This window comes from Acinonyx jubatus, chromosome C1 (genome assembly GCF_027475565.1).
Source record: "Acinonyx jubatus isolate Ajub_Pintada_27869175 chromosome C1, VMU_Ajub_asm_v1.0, whole genome shotgun sequence".
Lineage (NCBI taxonomy): Eukaryota > Metazoa > Chordata > Mammalia > Carnivora > Felidae > Acinonyx > Acinonyx jubatus.
In genome coordinates this window covers 174394197-174415858 of record NC_069381.1, presented here as the reverse complement: position 1 = coordinate 174415858, position 21662 = coordinate 174394197, and the positions used below count along the sequence as shown (strand labels likewise).

The 21662-nt window shown below is 40.2% G+C and overlaps 2 protein-coding genes across 7 annotated transcripts in view; one reads left to right on the top strand and one right to left on the bottom strand.

Moving 5' to 3' along the window:
• NEMP2 (nuclear envelope integral membrane protein 2) overlaps positions 1-21662 on the top strand; it is a 267634-nt gene that overhangs the window by 158069 nt on the left and 87903 nt on the right. The window contains exons 9-10 of one of the 4 annotated variants that reach the window (XR_008295489.1): positions 6499-6732; positions 7909-8023. Coding sequence is in view for 2 of the 4 variants with exons in the window: in XM_053215445.1 (XP_053071420.1) it covers positions 6499-6523 (25 nt within the window). In the remaining 2 variants the exon portion in view is untranslated. The other 3 variants (XR_008295490.1, XM_053215445.1, XM_053215446.1) reach the window with 3 other exon arrangements.
• The window catches only part of MFSD6 (major facilitator superfamily domain containing 6), a 77144-nt gene that overhangs the window by 32559 nt on the left and 22923 nt on the right, over positions 1-21662 (bottom strand). For all 3 annotated transcript variants that reach the window (XM_027054569.2, XM_027054581.2, XM_053215437.1), the window contains exon 2: positions 17016-18624. In XM_027054569.2, the coding sequence (XP_026910370.1) occupies positions 17016-18562 (1547 nt within the window). In that variant the 5' untranslated portion in view covers positions 18563-18624. The remainder of the gene's footprint in view (positions 1-17015; positions 18625-21662) is intronic.

Below are 21662 nucleotides of genomic sequence, written 5' to 3'. Positions count from 1 at the left end.
GCTGGATCTGATCCTGGACTGGCCTGGGACTTCAGCATAGGCATAGGAAGCCTACCCAGTAGAAGGCAGAGCTGGTAGACGAAGAAACCCAGGTTCTGACTGCATCATATGAGCTCCGATTAAAGCTACCCCTACAGGTATCTGCTAGACTTTGCAGTTGGACAATACATTCCTTGTTTTCCTTAAGCCCCTTTGAGTAAGGTTTTCTGCTTCCTCAAGTGAAAGAGTCCTAAGTGAGACAAGATCTTAGCTACCTTGTGAGGTAGCAAGTTCCACATCACTAGAAGTGGCCAAAGACTAACCATCTGCCGAGGAGTAGGGGGAAAGAAATCTAAACTGGGCTCAAGCTAAGCGTATGTGATGGTATTAGTTTGCTAGCTCTACCATAACGAATACCTCAGACTGGGTGACTTAAACAACAGAATTGATTTTCTCACAATTCTGGAGGCTAGAAATCTAAGATCGAGGTATCAGCAGTATTAGTTTCTTCTAAGGCCTCTTTCCTTGGCTTGTAGATGGCTGTCTTCTCCTTGTGTCCTCACATGGTCTTTCTTCAATGTGTGCCTGTGTCCCAATCTCCTTTTCTCATAAGGACACCCATTATATTAGACACTGGTCTACGCTAACGACTTCATTTCAACTACCCTTTAAATTTTTTTAAATGTTTATTTTTGAGAATGAGAGAGACAGCCCAAGTGTGGGAAGGCAGAGAGCGAGGGGACAGAGGATCCAAAGCAGGCCCCACGCTGACAGCAGAGAGCCCAACATGGGGCTCAAACCCACAAACCACATGATCATAACCCAAGTCAAAGTCAGACGCTTAACTGACTGAGCCACCCAGGTGCCCCTCAACTACCTCTTTAAAGACCCTGTCTCCAAATGCAGTCACATTCTGAGGTATTAGAGGTTAGGAGTTCAGTATATGAATTTGGGGGAGGGGACACAATTCAGGCCACAAAAATGATCTCCAAGGTTACTTAGAATTCCAACAAAATTTAGTAAAGAATGCCGTGTTTTACTCAAGAGCTATTTATTCCGTGGATCACAAATAAAATGTATGATGCCAGTGGTAGCTGCCCTGGGCTTCTGAAGTAGCATGAGGCTGCACCCTTAGAAAAGAATTGTTAGCAGTTTGTACAACCCAATCCAACTATATTTATTCATTTATGTTATCTAGGGGACTGCTATTTACTTTTCCAGTGGTTGATGTAGAGTGAAAGGCTTTGACAAACAGAGCTAATTAATACGTTTTTACAACAGGCAGCATGGTGGGGCCTAGGCCACACCTTGTCTGAAGTGATGTCATCCAGGGCACAGACATACTGGCAGTAGACTTTTCTCAGGAATGGTCATAACTGCCTTCACTAGCATTAAACAAAATGCAAATAAAATAAAATGCAAACATCTCAGCAAGGGCAGCCAAGTGTTTTACAAATTCTGAGCCAGTACATGGATAAATGTCCAAGTTTTATAGTTCTAACTTCCATTCAAATCTACTGGCCTTCCAGAAAGAAAATCCTCTATACAGATCCACTATCATAAATCACATTGCCCATCTCTGACCAGACAGTCTGTTGTCATGGCATCGCCTGGATGAATTTGCATGAATGGCAGTGTGCACATTTCTGATTTCTCAGCAAAACCCATTCAGAGTCTGAGTCCTTGCAGGGGTGGGCAGGGAGCAGTGAGGTCTGATGTGTGGTTTTTCACATACTAAAACCAACCACAGTAGAAAGTTAGATCATTAGAGTCAGAACTCAAAGAAGCCACAGCCATTAAGTCCAACCGTCTTATAAAGACAAGGAAATAGAGGTCCAGACAGGCAGAATGGGGGCCTCAAAATCCATTAGCCAGTGAAAGTCAAGGTCCCTGCTCCCTTGCCCTTTGGCTCTTTTGGTAGATAACAACAATGTGCTGTGTTCCTACTCCAGGGTTCCTACATGAAGTCAGACTTAGACAAGGGCCTGAAGAAACGCCTGTGGATTGGACCAGTAGCGACAGGGCCTGGTGACGCTAGTGTGGTTATGCCTATGGTAACAGCTATGCGTTTGGATCAAGGAAGTTGGATATATGTTTGAGTTGACTTTAGAAGACAGTTAACATTTTAAACTTTGATGAATCATTAAGAGGAATGGCATAAGAGGAAAGTAGTAAAGCAAATGCCAGTCAACAGCTGCCCAATATCCTGGATCAAAAAAGAAAAGTTAAGAGGAAAATTTTGTTATGAGATAAAATGGGTCAAAAACCTATTTCTCCTGAGGTAGCCCCAGAAAGTTCAGGTGTCAATGCTAAGGCAGGACACAAGGTGAGCCAGGATTTCTGTCCCCAAGCAGACAGACTTTGAAACCAAATAATCAGAAATTGACTATCTGGCTTGGGCTGGGTAAGGAACAGAAATTAGGGAGGGGCACCCCCCCACACACACACACACCCCTAACAGGACTGTAGGGAGACAGCAAAGACAGGGGCTAAGAGTCTCCATCTTGTGTAGGTCCAACCACCGACTCAGGCTGTGTTCATCAACACTTCAGGTCTCTAGACCCACCTGGGAGGTCTCTGAGATGGGCTTAGCCCACCAGGGGGTTGAAAGTTGCCCGGATCTTTTCCCTTCCTTGATCCCTAAAGTAGCTCCACAGAACCCACTGTGAAGAGTCAACTACTCTACCTACCAACACTGAATTTGAGCTATCTCCCTCTCTTTCTCTCTTTCTTGAACTTTCACTAGCTTTCAGACTTAATTCAATGTAATCCCAACTCACAATGCTAAACACTCTCCCTGAAGTGAAAATTAGGTTATGAGTTTTTCAAGAAAGAACAAAAAAATACAATTTCAGTAAACTCCTGCCCCAAACTTGTCAATTAATATATTTTTATGACTAGAAATTTTGTTCCATTCTTTTTCAAAATAGGAAACTGTAACTGAATATTAGATTCTGTCCAAACCCACTCCTCTTCCCCCTTTTTTGTGACATTAAGGAAAAAAGACCATCAACCTCAGTGGCCTTGAGACCTCTGCTTACTGCAGGCCCCTCACCATGCCTAACCCTTCATACTAGTATTTCTATAATGTTCTCCAATTCTTTAGCATTTTTCCCACTTACTATCTCATTTGTTCCTGCCAATAATCTTCTGAAATAGGAAGGGCAAGAGTTCTCATGAATCCTATTTTGCAGCTGAAGAAATCAAGGCCCTGAAAGGTGAACCAAGTTGCCAGAGTCACAAAACTAAACAAATCGCAGAACCAAGACTCAACTTGAGATCTTCTGCTGTCAAATCCTACACCCTTCCCATAGTCAGCAGACCTCCTCCACCCTGACAATGAGGATTGGAGGCAAACAGAGAAATTGAAAGGGTACTCTTTTACACACATGCGCGCACGCGCACACACACACACACACACACACACACACACACACAATGACCATTCTACCTTAAAAATCTTGTTTCACAAAAATTTGCTGTGATATTCTACTTGGATTTGAAACATACTAGATTTCTAACAAAATCTTGTTGATAGAACTAAGAATAACTTAATAGTAATAACTTAGTAGTAACAAAAGAGTATTCATAATTAAGAGTAACTTGGTTAAGAGTAGTAATCAAGTAATAATGAAACTAGTCTTCATCTACTTTGATGGATGCCAACATTATTATCTGATTCACTGAAAAGAGTATGGGATCTACCAGCCAGAGACCTGGGCTGAGTCCCCACCCCACCATTCAGAAGGGCAGACCTTGGGCAATCATACCAAATCTGTTCCTTCTTAGTCATGCATGGTGGATCTGCCCATCCAACCAATGTAAATGCCACCAGGAATGGAGTACACATGCAGAAAAAGAAGTTTACCACTGCTTGACTCACTCTCACAGTCATCCCAATATTAAGCCACACATAACTCCTACTCCAGTATCCTCTGACTCTTAGAATCTTTGGGAATCCCAGCCCTCTCTATCCTTCTTAGGCTCTCCTTGCTCTGTTAGGACATAGGTCTTAGTCACCTCAGGCTATCATAACAAAATACTACAGAATGGGTGGCTTAAACAAGAGAAATCTATTTTCTAACAGTTCTGGAACATGGAAATCTGAGAACAGGGTGCCAGCACTGTTGGATTCTGCTGAAAACCCTCTTCCTGACTTGCAGATGGCCACCTTCTCACTGTGTCCTGCCATGGTGGAGAGAAAGAGCCAGAGCAAGCTCTCTAGTGTCTCTTCTTATAAGGGTACTAATCCCATCATGAAGGCCCCACCCTCATGATTTCATATAACCTTAGTCACCTCCCAAAGGCCCCATCTCCAAATACCATCACGCTCGGGGTTAGGGCTTCAACACATGGATTTCAGGGTGGACACAATTCAGTCCATAGCAACAGGCTTCTCTGTTCTTAATACCCATGTTCTCTGACACAATTAGGAACCTACCCTGGGGCTCCATGAACCCTGGCTGCAGGTTCTCAGGTGCTCCACCCCAGGCCCCCAGGGAGTCAACATGTCTTTTCCACCAATGGAGGTTATCCGGCTCTCATCAAGCCACTGTAAAATGAATATAACAAAACTTAACTGTTTTGTCAAATGGCTATAACAATAAAAATATTTATGAAAACTGTATAAATTGTAAAGCCTACAGTATTATTTCCATTTATTTTTATTGGTGATCTAGAAATTAGAAATGGAAATAATGATTTTCTAATGTAGTCTAATTAGGAAACTGAGAATAAAATGGTTCCCTCTAAAAGATACAAGAATCTGTGGAATAAAGTATATTCCAGTTATCAGTGGCATTCCTCAGTTAAGGCAATAAAAAATAATTTTACCTTCAGGCATGTGTATTAAAAAATAGTAATTGATTTGTTTGCTGGTCTTGGTTTGCTTTCTTAGTTTAAATTGCACTTATCAAGTAAGCCCTAAGCACAAAAAATCACACCTAAGCCATTAGGCTATTTGGGGCATCATATTCCCTCCAGTACTATGTTTCTCCAGTCCCATGGAAATGCAGGGGCCACCATTCCTAAGGGTGAATAGTGGCTCACTCTAGGATGAAGGCCTTGAGTTATGAGTGAATAACATCAAGAGAACATTAGAGAAATAATCATCAAGACTTCAGGTTCTGACTTTAGGATATAATTTTCATCCCCATCTTAGAAGCACTGAGTTTGCCTCTTTTCAATAGTCCTGCTCTGTGGTAGGCACTGCTTTCCAGAAGTAACACTGATAGTAACACGTTCCTTATTTGCGGTAAATGGTTTCCCAAAATGGATCTACTAGCTGAAGGGAAGTAGAGAAGGAAGATGGTTACAGAAAACTGAAATCATGGGATGGAGCTAGTTGTCCTACTTACATGCCAGTCAGTGTTCCCCCAAAGACCTCTCTCCAGCCTCCTCCTCTCTTCCAAGATCTAGACTTACAAATACAACAGTGGGCATCTCCACTGTCTCAGAGGCTTCACACAAGGTCCATACTCCAGTATCCTCTCCCCGCCTCCCTGGGTTCCCTTCCTTGGCGGGTGGCACCACCACCTATGTGGTATCTAGCTCACAAAATAACTTCTCCCTTGCTCCAGCTACAGTAAATCCTGCCCAAAAGAACTTTCAGTTTTATTTGCTTTATTCTTTTCCCATTCCCAATGTCTTAGGTGCCTAAGTTAACATTTCTGTAGCACCCAACACTTTTGTTTGTTATATGGTCTTCTACACTATGTGAACCCCCATGATAGAGGTGCTGTGTCTATCTTGTTCAACATTGTATCCTAGAACAGGATCTGGTCTTTAATAAAGCTTTCTTTTAAAAAAACATTTGAGTGAACATAATATTTAATTGTGAATTAACTCTATATGATACACAGCCATCATGAGAAACATTAGTTTTTTCCACTTATATTCAGTGTGAGTTTTATATGACTCTCATCCTCACACTACTGAAAGGCAGCTAATCTAGAGAAATGTGAATTTGATCGGGGGTAAAAGGAATAATTTGAGAGAATGGGCATTTTAGAGGAATGGAGGTCTTACCAGGAAGATAAAGGAAGGTGCTTGAAACAGGTGAAAAAATTGTACTGACACTGGTCATCCACAACAGAAAAGAAGAAGACTGAGAGGTAAGACTGGGTTGCATAAAGGGGCAATACTTGCCACTCTAAGTCTGTGCCCATGAATCTATAAAGTAGCTGAGATCATGAGCTTTGGGATCTGAATGGCTTGGGTTTGAATCTTACCTCTGCTGTTTACTAACTGTGTCACCACTGGCAACTTATTTAACTACTCTGAACCTTTCTTATTTGAAATAGACATACCAATGCTTAACTCACAAGGCCACTAAAAGAGTTAAATGAGGGTGTGGCATAGAGTATTTAGCACATGCCTTCGTAAGCACTTTTCCATAATAAGCACTCAAATGGTAGCATACCAGCTATTATTATTTTTGTAGTATCATCCTATAATTATATTTTTGTTAAAGTTGGAGATTTTTAAATGTTTAATGTTTATATTTTGTTTATCCTCTAGATTGCATGGCTATTCTGAATTGTGAAGTTGCTAAAAAAAAAAAAGAAAAGAAAAAAAGAGAAGAAAAAGAAAACCCCACAAAAACTCAAAACCTTCATCTGGATTGGTGGAAGGCATTAAATCAACAAAGGTAGTGCATGGATTACCAGTTTATGACTTAAGAAGAAAACAACCTATAATTTCTCTGTAACTCAGAGACTGAAGTAAATCGGGACCCTTCTAAAGTAGAACAAGGTAAATAATGATGATAAATTTACCACTCATATAGATATTTTTAAAAAACACAAAAGCAGAAATCTGTTCATATCACCACTTCCTCAAACTCGCCAATGGCTCCCACTTCTCTTAGATGTGTCACGTGCTATCCTTTAATGTGGTCCTCAAGGCCCTTCAGGATCCCTGTCCACCTTGCTGACTTCCCGTTAGTCCTCACTCTCACATTAGGCCATTCACACTTGTGGCTTCCTCGGTGCCCCAAATCTTCACTGGGTAGCTTCTATTCAGGACTCTACTCAAATGTCACTTCTTCAGAGAAGGTCACTTCTCCTAGCCCACCCAAGCTAAAACAGTCTCCTCTACTCAGTCACTCTGTGAACCCTCATCCTGTGTTATTTTTGCCATATATTACTCATCATCCTCAGAAATATAATAATCTGTTTACTGCTTATTGTCTACCCCAACCGTATGTTAGTTCCTTCCATGAGGAGCCTGTGTTTATCTTACTACACACTTGATATAGCTCCAGGGTCTAGGAAAGTCTCTGTCATCTAGTATGTGCTTAATAAATACTTGTTGAAGGAGTCAATTAATAATAACAGTAACAATACGACCTACTGTTTATAGTTGAGCACTTAGCATTGCTATCCATTATGTCATTTAATCTTAATCACAATGCTATGCAGTACAATTATTAACCCCATTTTATAAATGAGGAACCTAAAAGGCTTAACAAAGCTAAATTGCTGCTTAACCAAGGTCAGACATACAGTAAGTGTGAGATCTGAACCTAGGTCATGCACACATACACACTCCGTATAGGTAGACTGGCAAAAAGAAGAACAAAAGGCAACAGGATAGCTACCAGACTACCCCACAATTCTACCAGGGCTTGAAAAGGTGACTGAAGCCAAGGCTAGACCAATTTGCTCCCTTCTCTTTCTCATTCTTCTAAATGGAATGAAATGTCTGGCCAACATTCCACAGTCACAGCCAAGGACTATGGCCAACACTTCATCCATGAGGATTCCTCACGGTACCCAGTGGTCAACTTCAAAACACCGCAGCATGGTTCAAAGATACAGTACCTAGACAAATGTAATAACATTTACTCTTTTTGAAAATGTCTGAGCTTCAATCTGTGGATTATCTTTTTCAGGAAAAGTTAACAAAGTACTGTTTGTCTGCTTACAGATTACTATTCAGAGATGCTGTTTTCAGCAGAGAAAAGGTGAAGAAAAGACGCTTACTACTTCAGCAATAAGAACGGAGCAGTATTCTTCCTTCCAGTTGGAAAGGCTTTGGAGAGGTATGCTTTGTAGTAAACTTCTAAGAAAATTTCTTTTCTTATCCACTCTTGAAAGTATCCTACACAATTATATAATTGCAGTCTGATAAATATTTCCATGGAGAAGTAGAAATATAATTAGTCAGATTACTTAGATTTTTGACTGCACACAAAAAAAGGCAGTAAATGGGCACTGTATGACTCAAAATAATTAAACTGCTGGTACAAACACTCATACTTGGGCTTACTGCCTGCAATAAACTTTATGGTCTTTGGGATTTCACTTGTCTTTTCGGTACCTTAATTTCTTTTTGTATATAAAGAAATGTACTTGCTACCCAAAACATGGTTGTTGGGCAGTTTGATATTAATTCCCAATAAGATAGTATAAATTTGCATCTGATCTCATTTGAAAGACCTAAGGCCATGATACTTATAGAAAATACACTTTTAGTCATTTATATATATGCTACTTAGGAGTAAACACATGGGCAATGTACATATCAGGGGCACAAATTCTCAATGTTTGACATATTGGTATATAATACGTGTCTATAAAATATATACAGTTACACTAACACACAATTCTATATAAGTATAATTATAATGATTCACTATTAAGTAGACAAGCTTTCAGCTATTTTCCAACAGAAAATCCAGAAAAAAACCTGCAAGGTATATATCTAGCACCAAGAATGGAAAATTATGAGTATTTTTCCATATTTTCTTTAAAAATTAAATATTATGGATAAAGTGGAGGTTCTTCTTGTCCTCTTTGTTCCCCATCCCAGTCACCTCCTTTCTACATCCTGTCCAGGGCTAATAGGAATTTGAAATATATTTTTCCTCTCCAAATTTAAATGTCTTTTGATATAGATATACCCATAAAAATATGTGTAGCTTTTATTTTTTTTAAATTTTTGTAATGTTTATTCATTTTTGAAAGAGAGAGAGAGAGACAGCGTGCCAGTGGAGGAGGGGCAGAGAGACACGCACACGCACGCACACACACACACACACACACACACACACACACACACAGAATCTGAAGCAGGCTGCAGGCTCTGAGCTGTTAGCATAGAGCCCGAATCTGGGTTGAACTCATGAATGGTGAGATCCTGACCTAAGCTTCATGAAGTCAGATGCTTAACCGACTGAGCCACCAAGGCGGCCTTAAAATATGTGTAGCTTTTAAAATGCATTGTGAAGGGGTGCCTGGGTGGCTCAGTCTGTTAAACGTCCGACTTCGGCTCCGGTCATGATCTCACGGTCTATGAGTTCGAACCCTGCGTTGGGCTCTGTGCTGACAGCTCAGAGCCTGGAGCCTGCTTCGGATTCTGTGTCTCCCTCTCTCTCTGTCCGTCCCCCACTCATGCTCTGTCTCAGAAATAAATAGACATTAAAAAAAAATTAAAAAATAAATAAATAAAATAAAATGCATTGTGAAGATATGCATAAATGTACCAAACTATGTATCATTCTGAAACTTGCTTTTTCTCCATTCAATATATTTCTTAAAGATTTTATTTAATGTTTATTTATTTTTTAGAGAGACAGAGAGAAAAAGAGAGAGCCGGGGAGGGGCTGAGAGAGAGGGAGACACAGAATCTGAAGCAGGCTCCAGGCTCTGAGCTGTCAGCATAGAGCCCTATGTGGGGGTTCACAAACTGTGAAATCTTGAACTGAGCCGAAGTTGGACGCTTAACCAACTGAGCCACCCAGGCACAACCCCCCCATTCAACATATTTTTGAGAGCTTTCCATGTTGGCATATTGATCTAGTCCATTCCTTTTACCTTTTGCATAGGCTTCTATCTTACGACTATACCATATTGAACATATTTATTCTTCAGTTGATAGATATTTAGACTCTCTTTTCCACTGTTAGAAAGCTGCATAAGCAAGTAAGTGTCCATGTACATGTCTTTCTGCATGTGTTTAAGTTTTTCCAGATAAGGCTATACCTTAAAATGCAATTTTCATTCCACAGAAAATGTCTCACTTGAGCACCCCAGGGGCTGCAGAACTGGTCCCACAGTGTGGTCTAGGTAATGAATTTGCAGGAGCGGTGTTTACTCTTGCTGGTGCACACCCTGACAGACATCATCTCAGCCCGTGAGATTGCAGGGGCAGGAGGCTGTCCACAACCACAAGTTACAGCTCATACAGAGTGAGTTCTGTTCTCTTTAACTCAGTGAGCACCTGGGTCAAGCCAGCCACCAGAGGTAGAAGAGAAAATAAACCAAATATGACACCAATAAATAAAAGTCCTGGATTCACTTACACTACCTTGCCATAATGGCCTTTGTTCTGAACTAGGAATGGCTCAATTATCAGTAATGCTGTTATTAACAAGTCAGCCTGGTAGCTATAACATGGTAATGTATTTCTTTGCAGAGTTGCTCTTTTCAAGGGACTATAAAAAGCAAATTACTCCCTTTCAACTCTTGATCGTAAGTTCTACTTTTGAGATTCTATAGCTCACAGCTTTTTAATAATGAGAATCTATACTTGCTTGTAATAGCTCTAAAAGGCTTTTCCTATAAAAATGGATATCAATGTCTTTGAAGGTAAAGTGGGAGAGAAATAGAAAAAATAGAAATCTATCACATATAAATAATGACAGTTACAATGATAATCACTCTGTATGTCAGCATTACAGAAATGGTAGCTTATACTTACCAAACCCTAAAAAATGGCACCAGAGAGTATATAAACAATCTATAGTCATAAAATGGGGAGGGGGGGGGCGGAGAAAAACTCAGTTGGATCAAAATGTTTTTGAAAAGAGTGTTAGTTTTGAAAATTTTGAAAACCACAAACATTTGGACTTTGCAGGCTTAATGACCTGTACACTTGTGATACTGTGCTAAGCCCCTGCGTTTTTGTCATAGTCAATGGCTCTTGTATAAGCAACATGATATAGCCGAGGATTGACCAAGTAATAATTTTAAAAAATCAACTGAACTCCTAATATATGCCAGCCACTGTGCTAAGCACTTGCCCTACTTTATCTCATTAGTCTTCATTAAAAGAAATAAAAACAACAATTAAGATGTAGGTACTAAAAGTATCCCTATTTACAGATGACAAAACAGAGATGCAAAAACTTACATAACTTGTCCACAGCCACACAGTTCCAAAAGGCGAAGCCGGGCTCTGAAACCAGGCAATGGGACTCTAAGCCTGTGTCTGGAACCACTATGTGGCAGTGCCTTTCATGAATAAGGACAAGAAGAAACCATCCCCTCCCCTCAAGAGAACAGCATTTCCTTTCTCTACTTTTCTTTCTTTCTGTTTCTGCTCCTTACATTCCTTCTCCCTTTATTTTTCTCTCTTCCTTGTTTATGTTTTAAGTCCACTTATAAACACTCATAGAGGGTGCCTGGCTCGAGATGGGATTGGAGAAGAGCTCAAAAGGTCATTTCCTCCTAAAGCAAGATGGAAAAAGGTTACAGTGAATACCATACCGCACACTCCCCCAACACAAAATATTCTTAAGCATGAGAATACACACTTTAAGCTATAGAGCATAGACCAACATTTCAATAAGAATAAATCTTGGAGACCACCATAATTGACTTTCCTCAGCCCATTTCTCTTGACCACAAAATTTCCTTGCTGATCTTATCTGTGTTCACAGTTTCAACTGTCCCAAATGGATATCCCCAATCCTAAGCTTGGAGATACAGCTTAAGCTTCAGGCTTGGAATAATCAACTCTCTGTTAGACATTCCCAAATAGATGTTCCAATTTCAAGCCCAATTATGATTCAGATTGCATTGCCCTGAATCTGCATCTCCTTCCTGAATTTCCTGTTGGATTTAGAGGAACCACGAAACTGGACACTGGATACCCAAACTGGAAACATGGGGAACTCTACTTTATTTCCCACATACAAACCATTCTGTTAATTTTACCTCCCAAGTCCATCCCTTCCCTCAATTTCTGTTGGTGCTGCTGTAGTTCAGGTCTGTATCATTTCTCTCTGTTTCAGCTCTCCCTTGGACTATTTTAAGAACCCTCTCAGTGGGTTCCCTGCTTCAAAGTAAATAAAAATCTATGACGCTCCCCTGCTCTGAACCTTGCAGTGATTCCCTACTGCCTCCAGGATAAAGTTTGCATTCCTAATCCCAGCACCCACCTGGCCTCGAATCTCCCAGTCCTTTCAGTGGGAGGCCCTACATCCCATGAACCTGCAGTTCTCTAAGCCTAAATAGCCGTTCCGCTAAACTGAACAAATATGCAGGGTTTTGATCTTTAAATAAGAGAAATACTTGCTCCTGTAGAGAATGTATTACTTAACTACAAATTTACTGTGAAAATTAAGTCTCCTTTAAAAAATGAGAAGACAGGGGCACCTGGATGGCTGTGTTTGCGCCCCACGTCAGACACTGCACTGACATTCGGGAACCTGCTTCGAATTCTCAGTCTCCCTCTCTCTGCCCCTCCCTCGTGGCGTTGGTCGGTCGGTCTCTCTCTCTCTCTCAAAAACATATGAACATTAAAAAAATGAGAAGAGAAAGAAGTTGCTTAAGGTCCACACTCTTTTTGCATTTTCACCAAGAACTGCAACGAAGTGTTGAGAAGCCCAGTCTGGTGAGGGAACTCAGGCAGCCTCTGGCAGGCCCATGGTGGAAGGCTGACGGGAATGGGCTTGTTAGCAGGGGTCAGGGACACCCATGGTGGCGGGCCACAGGGAGGTACAGCAGCTCTGAGAGACGCTGCCTGACAGGGCACAGGGGTCTTCAGAGCTGAGGAGAAAGACTGAGAGTCTGGGGGGCAGGGTAGAGACTGAAGAGGGCTGTGCGGAGAGCCACAGTGGCTGAGCACTGATCTGCCTCTGAGGAAAGTCCTCAAAGCTAGGAAAGATCCACCTGAAAGGACTGAAGAAAACAGTTGCCAAAACTCACAGAAGACACTGTAGGAGCTAAAAAGAAGGAAATGCCCTGGATTTTTTCCCTTCCTCCCTCCCTCCCTCTAGTCCTCCACTTGTGCCTCTCACCAGCTTGGTGGCCAGCAATCTTGGTCACACGATGAAATCAACCAAAACCAACCAGGGAACTTGAAGAAGTGTGAATGCCTGGGTTCACCCTAGGGAGCCGTAAGTAACAGGTCTGAATGCAGCCTGAGCACCAGGAGTCCTGAAAGCATTCCTCCTGTGTCTGCTGGTTGAGAACTACTGGATGGGCTGAACCCATGCAGAAGCCAGGAGACCAGGTCCTGGGAGAAGTAGCCTGCAGAAATCAGCACCCTGCCACGGAGGGTGAGAATAGGATCTGGCAGCCAGCAGATCTAGATTTAGCTAATATAATGGTAGAACAAGGGAGAGGAGAAGCAGCGAAACTTAAGTAAATAAACACGATCTTCTCTAAATCCTTCAATGGCAGGCTCGAATTCCACCTCCTCTGTGAAGCCTTCCCTGAGCACCCCGACAGTAGTGTTTCCTCCTTCTTATAATGCTGATTGCTGTTCCTCCAATGACAAAACTTCACATCCTATGTCTCATGTGTCCTCAGCCCAGGACAGGGCTGGTCCTCAGCCCAGTGTCTTGTTCTCTGTTCTTGGTCTTCTTGCACCAGGAAAACCTGTGCTTTCTTCCTCTTGCTGTTTGCTTCTTTACCAAGTGACTGGCTAGCTCGTTGGGATACTTGGCTACTATTAAGTAGTAATTAATGGCTAAGCATGGTTAATCTATAACCCCTTCCAAATGACATTTGAATGGCAAAACTGACCTTGAGTGCAAGAATTTTAGGGCAAAGTCAGAGTTGATTGAGTAGATTTTTGTATCCCTTAAAATTTAAACAAATTTAAATCAAATAACATAGGTGATGGCCTAATACTGGATAGCAATGATTTACAAATTTACAAATGATTAATTGCAATGTATTTTGATCTCAGCTCTACTCACAGCTGTTAAAACATTCAGCAGCATAAACGTATCCTTAAGATACATTTATATTTCTAGTTAAAGAAGTCTAGTTATCACCTTTACATAAATTAGCTTAGAAATATACTTGCTGTAAATTCCAAAGTCATGTGATTTCACATCAAAAGAAATTTACCTCTTTTAGTGGAAATAGTCAGCATTATCCTATTTGCCTGAGAAGCTACTTTCCAGAGAAGAACAAAATCCAAGATCAAAACCAGAAATCACTTCTGTGTGTGTGTGTGTGTGTGTGTGTGTGTGTGTGTGTGTGGTTAGACTGTTAGTTTATCCCCTGAAAAACTGGACCCAAACTGTGTAACTGTTAAAATGCTAAGTACTTCAAAAGTGGACATTGTATTTTATTATTTTTTACAATATTTTTCTTCTAATGTTTATTTATTTTTGAAAGAGAGAGAGACAGACAGAGTGAGAGTGGAGAAAGGACAGAAAGAGAGGGAGACACAGAATCTGAAGCAGGCTCCAGGCTCTGAGCTGTCAGTACAGAACCTGAAGCAGGGCTTGAACTCACAAACTGTGAGATCATGACCTGAGCTGAAGTTGGGCACTTAACAGACTGAGCCACTCAGGTGCCCCTGGACATGCTATTTTAAAAAACTGTTTTCTGGTATGATATTTTTCTTCATTATGAATCTATATTAAAAAGTTGTGGAAAATCCACTTTGGGCTACATTAGGGTATTTACCATCTTTATGGTGGTTCAGACTCCTAAAAACAAACAATAAGACAGTCAGAGTATTGAAAAAAAAAATATGTGCATACATAAGAGCCACAGGCAGATCCCTCCTTATGATCCTATAAGGAATACATAAAAGACTATCAATTCATAGAAACATAATCTCTTTGTCAACTATTGACTGTATGACAGAATTCCAGTGAAATGTTTACAACTGTCATCATCACACTTTCAAGCCCCCAAATCTCAATCACCACCACCTGACTGGGCTCCACAAATTCTCATCAAAAGAAACATATCTGTTCTACTTGAACAGTGAGCATAATCTCGCCACAGCTATTAGGATCTTACAAAAGTAGTGAAGATAATACATTTAATGGACAGAATCAAAACCCAAAAGAGGTAAATGACCACAAATTAATGAATGGAATCCCAGTAGACTCTTGGGGGCAGCAAAGTGACCACAAGAGCCTTTTTCTTCCATCACATCATTAAATAAGAAAAGGAATATGTTTTCTGTACATAAAAGCCAGAAAATTAAGGTTAACGGAGCTGTAGGTTTTTAAGTAATAAGTAACTAGTAATGCTCAGGAAAAAAGGAAACACAACTAAAAATGCTCAGGAAATACAAGAGTAAGTTTCATGTAATTACCAAAATTAGTAGTAAATCTTCCAGGATTTTATCATGAAAATATACACCTTAGACAAAAGGCAGAGACAGAGAAGAAACTTCTTTTCTTAGCATGTGAGAAGAGTCTAACAATTTTTTTGAAAACAGAATGCACACTCATACTCTGTACTGAGTCAATATTCAATTATTCAAATTAATATTCAATATTCAAATTAATTGATTAAACCATGACATCTAGGAACACCACTCACTCATAAGGCCTGAGTACCTCTCTGGGAATAAATGCCTGTTATTTTTTTTTTAATATTTCACCCACCCCCCCACCACCCCAGGGGGCCTGGGTGGCCTCGCCTCCTGCCCACACGTGCCCAGTCCAAATGACTGTGATTTTAAAGATGCTATTAGTTGAAGAGAGAAGTCACTCATACACTCCTGCTGAAGACAAGTATCCCATGCATCATGGTGAATCCACACAGCTCAGAGAATGTAAACACTACCTGGACAAAGTTAAAGGACCTTCCAAGTCCTTAATATTCTAAGACTGTTTTCAAATTGGACCCACTGAATATGCCTTGGGGACCCTGTGGGTCTCGGAACCATCTATACAATGCTTGGCTTTGTTTAGTGATAACAAAGGGGTGAAAGATTTGAGAAACAAAAGCAGTAGGACACAGCCTCCCAAAGCAAAAGCAACCAAACAAGAAAAAAATATTCACAATTGTTTGGGGGAAAAGAATGATTCTAGGTTGAAACTTTAAACTAAATCAAATTACTTAAGTTATTAACTAATTAAAATCTTCAGTTAATAGAAGACAAAGGAAAGGAAAAAAGGTCACTGTTTCTCAAATCTTGTCAGTGCCTATTTCTCCTTTTTAATTTCTCACAGAAATAGATTTAATGATTACCACACAGACACACACAAATACGCGTGGTTGCTCTCTTTCAGTCATAGCAACTTCAAATTTTAGGGTCAGACATGCCATACTTTTCTACTTAGGAAGGCTTAAGTGTAGCTAGCTGTACATTTTAGACCAACAACAGAGAAGAAAGACTTACAAAGAGCAAGGTACTGTTCGATCAACTTCAGACAAACATTAATGGTGAGGAAAATTACACAAGAAACAGCAGGCATTTATAGATTTTTTTTTGACTAAAAAGATCATACGGGAAATTTAGGTGAAAGAAAGATTTTTAAATGTCCCATGTCTTCAGGGCAGACAAAAATGCAGAGACTGATGTAATAATCAGGGAAAAAAATCATGTAAGAATCTTCTCTATGTAGTATCATGGATTAGGGATTATGATGGGTCATATCACAGCCTAATTAAATAATTTGGACATCTTCATAAAACACCATATATAACAAGGGCTGAGAATAACTGAAGGCTGAAAAAACCTAAACCACTTTATCCACTTAAACCCTCCTTCACAAATGCCTGGGACAAGTGGACCCTTCGAGGTCCACAGCATAATCTAGTTCACTACATTGGTGCTCCTATACCTGAAAACATTTATTCCAAGAGCCTCCTGGCATACAAAGAGGAAGCAGCATTTTTTGTTTGTTTTAGATAATCCAAGTAGGTTCATTACTTCCTTCCTTTTGTTTGTATTTTGAGGAGGAAGAGCAACAGGAAGTCTCATTCCCGTTCCAGCCTTACCCCAACACAAATTACAGTTTCTTTCTATGTGCTAAAAAGAGCTGTGAACTAAAAAGATGAGGTTCAGTTGCTGAGGGGCAGCAATAATAAGCATGTTCTTACCTGATATGGCCAATCAATTCAATAAGCTTGTGACTAAAAAAATAAGCTGTCAGCTCAGACACATGACTCAGGACTGAACAGACCCCAAAGAGAGTTGTAGTTCCATTCAAGTCTTCCAAATGCCAGTAGAGAAAGGTGAACACAAAGCCATATCCAAAACCCATAAACCATGCCACGAACAACACCGAGCCATACTGCACACTGCAAAGCAGTCTGATTAAGTCCCAAAAGTTGAAGGCTTGTGAGTGGCTCGTGGTGGTTGGTGTCTCCTCAGAGGACTCTGTAGAGCTGTTTCTCTCCACTTGAGGGATCTCCACCTCTTTTCCTTTATTTTCATTGTTTTTGAAATGGTTGTAGCGGAACCGGAACTGAGTGGCAACAATCAAAGCCATGGTCATGAGAACCCCAAAGACAATAAAGACGATCTGGTAGTTCCGATATTCAGGGGGTTTACACCCCTTTCCATCAATGATCACTTCTATGTGTGTGTAGTCAATCCCAATGCCGACAGACAGCATCGCCAGGCCCCAGCCCAGGGAGCCCCACATACGCTGCAATCCATAGCGATCTCTGTGTTTTCCCAGATACTGAAGTGTTACAGTGTCCACAATGGTGACAGAAGAGGCACTGAAAAATTCTCCTATTATGACAACCACCAAGATCACCAAGAATATAGCCTCAACTTCTTGTTGATCATAAACAAGAGTGACTTGATCAGAAGGTAAAGATTTGGTGGTAGTGACAATAGCAGTGGTCGTCTCTCTGGTTACATTTCCCAGGAAGGCAGGGGTTGCCGTGCTCGGATTCAAGGTCAAGTCCATAATATGGTCAGTAATTTCATCTGTCTGAGGTTGTGGGGTGGGTGCACTGGTCTTATTTGGAGCTGTCGAAAAGATGACAGTTTCAGTGACATTGGGCTCTGTTTCTAATATCACTGGCCAAGTGGAAGGGAGCAGGCTCCTTTTCTCACGCATTCTTGGTGATGTGGTAATGGAAGAATTGGTTGGCGGGATAGTTAACAGATGACTTGAGTTGGTGGGACGAGACGTTGGGGGAATCTTTGGTACACATCTCAAGGTAGCGGGTTTGACAAATCCAATGCCCAAGTTGAATAAAACCCAACACAAAAGAGAAAAGAGGAGGACAATTTTGCCTTTTCTAAAGCGATCTGCAACTACACCCCAAAATGGGGCACTGCAGAATTCAATGAAGTATCGGATACCTACTAGCAATCCACTCTGGCTTGGTGACATTCCCAGCTGTTTATAATACACAGGCAGAAGTGGGTAAAGAGAGCCATATGCAGAGTAAAAGAAAAAATAGAAGACCTTGGATATCAGAAGATCATTGTTTATTTTAACACAATGTTTCTCTATCCAGTCTACTTCCTCCTCAGGAAGAGCAGATGTTTCTGTAGAGGTGGGTGTTTCATTTGAAGGTGGTTCAGGTTCCCTGGAAATACCATTAAAGGGATCAGCAAGCACGTATTTTCTCTTCTGTTCCTCTTCATCATCGGTTAAGATGGCAACTTTATCATCTGCCGCCATGGCTTCTCACCACCATCAGAAAATTTTAAAGTTTTGTGACTTTCAAAATTTTTATTGTTGATCTGTAAAGTAAAATTTAAAAGATGGCTTAGTATGAAAATAACATTTAAGCACTGAGCTTCATCTTGCAAGAAACTGAGGAGTTTCAAACTACTAAAAATAATAATTATGAGAGAGAATTCTCCCATTTGTCACTTGCAGTCATACAATACTAAAAAAGAAAAACAGCTTTCAAAACATCAAATACTCTTTGTGGCCACTGACTGACAAATTACACATTCTAATGGCAAGTTTATGGCTCCGGTTCAATCTCAAATCTTTTTCATCGATGTCTAGTGAAAATGTACAAATGACAGGGATTATGTCTAAACCAAATATAGAGAATTGAAAATAAATAGTCCTTATAGTTTATTGGTTTTACTTTTCAAACAAATCTGATGCACTATGAGGTACAGAATTTTTAGGAAATAAAGGTAGCTACAATCATTAAGTTTCTATAGAAAAGTAGAAATAAGCTTTTAACCACAACCACAAATGTAATGAGAATGAGGGAGCAAAATGCACATTTGCAATTGGAGTTGGTCACTACAGCCATGACAGATACCCTGGGTAAGGAGACAGTCCTCACACTGTTTATACTGCATATGTTTCTCCAGCTGTGCTTTTATGGATTATAGTTTTAAAAAATGTCAGGAAAAAAATGGCAGATACCATTTATTGAATGAGCACTTACTCTATGCCAGGCAACACATAAAGATCTTTAAATGTATTGATTCATACTGATCATAAAATCCCTTCTATCTTCTCCATGTTGCAGATGAGAAAAATGAGGCATGGTGAGCTTAAACAACTTGTGTAAGGGGTAGAGTGAGGATTTGAACCCTAATATTATGGCTTTAAGCTGTGTGCTCTAAAAACCACAATAAACTGCCAAATGTTACATTCTGGGCAATAAAATGTTGCCTTTTTATTAAACCTTTTTATAAGACAGGGTGTTTCATACAAAAGATAAGTAATATATCAATAGTATAAATTTATAGGAACTGTGCCACATTCCACCAGAATTTCCCTTTCTTCCATTATACAGAGAATTAAAGAGCCAAAAGGTCCTGCTTGCATCAAGACCTGTCATGCTGCAATGAATATATTCTGAGGTAGGAGGCATATACATTAAATACGTATTACTTCCTTTCACCTTCTAAGCCAGAGAGAAATAACTTCATTTTGCTACCCCTTGGAATAGATCTTGCTTTCCCTTTTCCCAAAACGAAGACTAACTTTCTGAAAATCTTCCAGAATCATGCCTGTAAAAATTTTAAAAATAGCTCCTAGGCAGACAATAGAAACACAACTTAATGAGACCCGTGTAGTAAGTCAACTTATCTTTTACCCCCAAAAGCCAGGTGTCAAAATAGCTGTTAAGTTTTGAAAATGTTTGTGTGTTTCTTATTTTTAGATTTAAGAAAATTTTTTATTTGAGGTAAAATTCACATAACATAAAATTAACCATTTTATGTAAATGATTCCGTGGAATTTAGTGCATTCACAATATGGTGTCGCCCCCACTAGTTCCTAACTCATGTTTTTCCTGGAGTGAAAGGAAACTTTTTTCCCCACAAAACTTGAAGGAAAAGCAAAATCCAATATTTTGCTGTCCAGCTGAAAGACTTTCCTCAATGTTCTATATTTATTTATTTTTTCATCATTAGTGCTTTCACCCATCCCAGTCGGTTCCAATTCCATCTCATCACCTGAAAATAACAATAATTCTCCTTTGGACTTATTTTCTAAATTATTTTCATTTCTGAGCTCAAACTTTAAAGAAATATTTGTTCTTTTTCAAGTGTATAAAATTTCATGGCACTTCGGGGTGAAGATGGCAGGTTGTGTACATCTGGCCTCCAACCCTAAACCCCACTAAAATGACCACACACACACACACACACACACACACACACACACACATATATATTTTTAAAGTCAAAATCCAATAGTCCAAGCTAGGAGAATTAAAGCGCCTGTAAATGGAAAAATAAAATAAGATTCTGGAAGCCAGAATATAGTTAGACAATTGGTAAATAACTTAGTAGACCTAAGAAAACAGAAACCTTGGCTGACAGTGGAATAATTTATTACTCAGAATCCTTCAAAAGCTCATAGGTTGGCCATATCAGGTTGAAGTGCAAGGAAGAGTGTGTGTGTGTGTGTGTGTGTGTGTGTGTGTATGTGTGTGTATGTGTGTGTGTGTATAGAGAGGGAGTGGAGGCTGCTGTCAATGGAGTTGACTGAAAATCTGAACACCAACTCAGGACACCCAATCCCCTTCTCCACCCCATGTGGCTCACCAAACAAGTAGAGGTTTTTTCCTCTGGAGAGGATAAAACAAGTTCTGTTGTCATACAGAAATAGCTGGAGTTGAGAGTAGGGGTGCCATACTGAAAACAGGGCAGGAAGTGAACATATACATGCTGATTCCAAGCCTTAGACCTGTCCCAAATCTCCATCCCATTTCTCTCACAAGGTTCCCAGAAGCTGGCAAGGCTTTCATCCTCCAGGCAGGAAACTGGAAGGTTCTTCTCTGGAGATGCTGATACTGAAGCCTCCCTAACTAAACATCCCACCAAATCCCTCTACATGGAAGCCCAGCGTCATCAAGCCCTGTCACTAGATATGATCAGTCACCAGAATTATAAGACATTTGAGGAAAGTATCTTACATGAAAGATAGAACCATGGGGATGCCTGGTGGCTTAGTTGGTTGGGCATCCGACTTTGGCTCAGGTTATGACCTCACAGTTTGTGAATTCAAGCCCCACATTGGGTTCTCTGGTGTCAATGGAGAGCCTGCTTGGGATTCTCTGTCCCCCTTTTTCTGCCCGTCTCCCACTCATGCTCTTTCTTAAAATAAACTTAAATAAATAAAAAAAAAGAACCAAAACAAACAGCAAAAAACAAAAACAAAAAACAAAAAAAAACACATGGGGAAAATAGGAGCTATGTGGGGAGGAAAATACTTCTAAATGTGTTATCTTCAGCAATAGGAAAAGAAATGCAACTATGAAACAAAAATAATACATATTTTTAAAGAAGGAAGAGGAGGG